We start from the raw sequence: 3883 nt of genomic DNA on the forward strand, positions 1-3883 counted from the left end.
GGTCACGGCCTCCCGTCTCTCAGCATGGAGCTGGTGTGGCCTGGGAGGCCGTCTGAGCTGTCTTCAGTCGACTGCTCACTCTGCTGTCGGTGGACTTTGGGGCTTTTCCAGCTGGGGATGATTTTTACATGAGGTGGCTGTGGACACTGGTTCACCTTCCAGGGCACTTGTTTCTGGGGGGGTAAAAGCCCAGGAGCAGAACAGCCAGGTCTCAGGACAGAGTTTGGTCCAAGCAGAGGCCTCTAGTTTTACAAAGTGGCTGCCCTATGGGGTGCCCCTGCAGGGACATGGGGACTGTGGCCAGCTACCACCAGGGACTCCCCAGGCAATGTCCTCCCACCAGGGACTCCCATGGCCACTGCCCACCAGGTAGAGGGGTGGGGCTTAGAGGCTGGAGAACAACTACCAACCCAGGCTTTCCCCCAGCCGCAGAAGCTGAAAGGAGGCTGGCGCTTGCAGGGCCCCTGTGTTGACCAGGGCACGAGGGTCCTTCTCTCTGTCAGGGTTCCCCCCAATCAGCCTAGGGTGTGGGTCCCTTGGAACAGAGGCCTCTGTACCAGCTCTCAGGCCCAAGCTCCCAGTGCTCCACTCTGCCATCTCCCGTCCCTCCCAAGACCCCAGGACTCCACTAGGACACTCTCAGTCGCCTCCCACTTCCCACCCTCAGACTGGAGCATGCCCTGCCCACTCAGATGGGCCTCTGAGCGGACCCCCACCCCGAGCTTGGCGGAGATCCCTCCCCAGCTAGAGGGGGTGCAGCCACAGTAGCTGATGTGTTTATTGGGGTGCCGCTGGGCAGGTAGTATGCACAACATACGTAGGAGAGCCCAGAGCCGGCCCAGCACCTAGAACGGTGTGGAGGGCACAGGTGGGTGGCCTGTGCCTGGGGCGTTGTCCCACAAAGCCCACCCCCAAGATGCTCTCAAATCTTGGCCAGGGTGGAGTGTGCGTCGGGCTGTTCCTCTTGAATGGGGGTCCGGAAGCTGTTTCCCCCTAGGGAGAAGAGGGAGGTGGCTGGAGGTGGGGTGTCTCTCTCCTCCAGGAGGGGCCTGGGCTGGTCACAGTGGACACTCACCGGATGACCTCCAGGCCCTTCCATGCAGGTGCAGGGCCAGCAGGACAGCCAGGGGCGCCAGGAGGCTCAAGCCCAGGCCCAGGACAGCAGCCAGCGGGAGGCCTGCAAGGAATGTCAGTGAGGGGGCACCCCCACCCCACTCTCCATCCCGACTCCCCTCCTGGGCCAGGCCCCTTACCCCTGGGGGCCTCTGACGGGGGCGTGGAGGGCCCTAGAGAAGTTCCAGGCAGGGCTGCAGTGGGCAGAGCAGTGGTGGGCCTGGCTGTGGGGCCCTGGGTCTCCCAGGGTAGTGTGCCTGGGGAGGTCCTGTTCTCGCAGAGGGTGTCTGAGCTCCTGCTGCCCGGTTTTAGGGTGCGCCTCCCAGTCAAGGTGCAGCTGGGGGAGGGGGAGTCGGTCAGTCAGGCCAGATGGTGATGGGCTCCACACCGGATGACCTCAAGAGCCTCTGACCCTAGGCCAAAGGTCTTGGAGGTCGCGCCCTACGCCCCTTCCTCAGGCCACACGCCTTGCTGCACCTACCCTCCATCCCCATGACCCCCAATCCCTGGTCCCCATTTTCCCCAGCTCCCTGCCACCTCTGCACCCCAAACCCACACAGCACGCCTCTTCCAGCCCCTGGAGCAGAACCCTGGAGGACGGGGGCCTCACACTCCTGGGGCCCCGAGTTATGATCCCACAGGCCTCCACTCTACCCGCAGGGACCCTGCTGTTGGGGACAGGCCCCAGGAGCTCCCCAGCCAGGGCTTCCTGCTCCCTGACCTGGCCCAACCCTCAGTGGGAGCCCAGCGCTCCCCCCCCCCCCCGAGCCCCAGCCCCAGCCCCTGCCCCCACCCCACTCACTTGGTCCAGGGCTTGCAGGCCTTGTTGTCGCCTGGTGAGAAGTGGCCAGGAGGGCAGGGGGCACAGTCTGCAGCAAACACCCCGGGGGTCTTTGAGCTCTGACCCCGGAGGTTCCTAGAGTGGGGGCCTGTGGGGCTGGTGCTCACCCCCATGGCAAGCGGGTGGGTGGAAGGCCTCGGGAAGACCCCTGTGCACTCTGCCCACTGACCCGTACCAGGGAGCTGACGGGGAGCCCCATTCTTGATGTGACCCTTCTGGCCCAGCCCAGAGGGGGAGACTGGGGACCGACTGTGTGATGTGAAACATGGCTCATTCACACCCTTACCAAGGCCTGTGGCTTCAGGGTACCACCTCACACGCACTGGGCAGGCACAGACACTCTCCCACCCCGGGGCCAGGGCCACCACAAGGCTCACCGACTCCAGGCTTAAAGCCATCCAGGGGCTGAGTGCCTGGCCTACAGCGGCAGACAGTGTCCTGCGTGGGTGTGCATTTCTTCTTGAGCTCACTCCCACTTCCTGGGGGAGCAGGTGGAGGCTGTGGAGGAGGCTGGGCCTGCCCAGGCTGCAGACAGTGCCCCAGGAAGGGGGAGCTGGCCTCCTCTCCAGCCTCATCCCAGGCCCCCTCTGCAAACCCCGAAGCCCCAGGGTCCCAAGCCTTCCCTCCTGTGACCGCTCCCTGGCCCCTCGGTTCCTCTGAGTCACCAGACCCTGGTGAGGGCCCTGGGGCCGCTCTGGCTCTCTTCCCCACCCTCCTTCCACCCGTTAGCCTGCAGCACCTGAGCTGGACCCTGGTGGCTCCTGGGGTGAGGTAAGGCCACAGGGTAGGAGCTCCACGTGGCCCCAGGCCAGCCACAGCCAGAGCAGAGCAGAGCCTCGGCCCCAGGAGGGGGTCTGCAGCTCCTGGGAATGTGGTGCTGGTTGTGGCTGCCCCCCTGCTGGCTGGGCCCCGGTGGGTGGGGCTTACTCTGGTTGCACTGGGTACAGGGCTTGCAGGCCTCGTAGTTGACTGCCTCATTGTAGGAGTCCGGGTCGCAGGGGAGGCACACGGTATCCCTGGGTCCCTCACAGCGGCTCACCATCCCACTACCTGCAGCAGAGCTCAGCACATTGGCGGCTGACCCAGGCTGGCCCGTGGGCACTCACAGGCCACTTCTCTGGGCTGCACAGACCCGTGCCTTCCTTCGCAGGACAGGCCCCACTCAGGCCAGGTCCTCCAGAGCAGCACCCAGAGCAGCACCCAGTTGCTCCTCCCAGGACACCATGCCTGTGTCCCTGTCACCTCTCCTCTGGGTGTTCCCCACCTGGAGGCCACTCACCTGGCTGGCACTCTTGACAGCACCTTTGGCCATTGGGATAGGTGTTTCCGACACAGTTCAGTGCAGCCCTGACTTCAAGCATGAGCCCAAGGAGCAGAAGGGCAGCAGGCCCCCAAGCCGCCACGCACATCCTCATGTCTGCGTTCACAGGAGTCTGGGGTTTTTCCTTGCAGGATGTGGCTATAAGGGCTGCGGGGGAGGGTGGGGAGGGGCGGGAAGAAAGTGTGTAAGCAGTGCGTGCCCCTTGGCGTGCACATGCGTGTGTCCCTGCATCCCTGCCGGCACTCGTCCTTGCTGATGGCCTGGACAACCCTGTCTTCCAGAGAGCTGATTACAGGCTGTGGGAGACCGACCTCACATGTGACTGAGTCACTCTCCCCGGCTGGGTGCTGAGGCGCTCAGTCGCAGAAATGTGGCAGAGCTTCCCCCACCCTTCTTGGGTGCAAGGGTCGCTGTCTCAGGCATGGGTGTGTCTTGCTACAGCCCCATGGGTGAAGCTACGCTCACCTGTTCCTTTGTAATATGACCCCTTGCCCTGGTTAGGATAGAATCTTCCAGGGAAGTGCCTTGTGTGTGTCCCCTCCTCTTACTGTGCCCTGGGGTGTGGCCTACCCAGGTGTCACTCAACCTGCTGACAGTGGACATCATGA

General features: G+C 64.0%; 1 protein-coding gene across 1 annotated transcript; it reads right to left on the reverse strand.

Moving 5' to 3' along the window:
- Window positions 1-922: 922 nt before the first annotated feature.
- On the reverse strand, window positions 923-3369 carry Tnfrsf4 (TNF receptor superfamily member 4). Its single transcript, XM_026414896.2, has 7 exons — window positions 3234-3369; window positions 2882-3004; window positions 2332-2433; window positions 1916-1982; window positions 1254-1450; window positions 1076-1177; window positions 923-993 (listed from the first exon to the last, which is right to left on the reverse strand). Exons 1-7 carry the CDS (start codon window positions 3367-3369, stop codon window positions 923-925), a joined length of 798 nt encoding a protein of 265 aa, XP_026270681.2.
- Between the last annotated feature and the right edge of the window lie 514 nt (window positions 3370-3883).

This window comes from Urocitellus parryii, chromosome 11, assembly GCF_045843805.1.
Source record: "Urocitellus parryii isolate mUroPar1 chromosome 11, mUroPar1.hap1, whole genome shotgun sequence".
NCBI classification, from domain to species: domain Eukaryota; kingdom Metazoa; phylum Chordata; class Mammalia; order Rodentia; family Sciuridae; genus Urocitellus; species Urocitellus parryii.

Coding starts and splice junctions, on each gene's coding strand:
- Tnfrsf4 (XM_026414896.2), bottom strand. CDS start 3,369: ATGAGGATGTGCGTGGCGGCTTGGGGGCCTGCTGCCCTTCTGCTCCTT. Junction 3,005..3,233: donor CTGTCAAGAGTGCCAGCCAG/GTGAGTGGCCTC, acceptor GCTCTGCTGCAG/GTAGTGGGATGGTGAGCCGC. Junction 1,451..1,915: donor GCCTGCAAGCCCTGGACCAA/GTGAGTGGGGTG, acceptor CCCCTCCCCCAG/CTGCACCTTGACTGGGAGGC.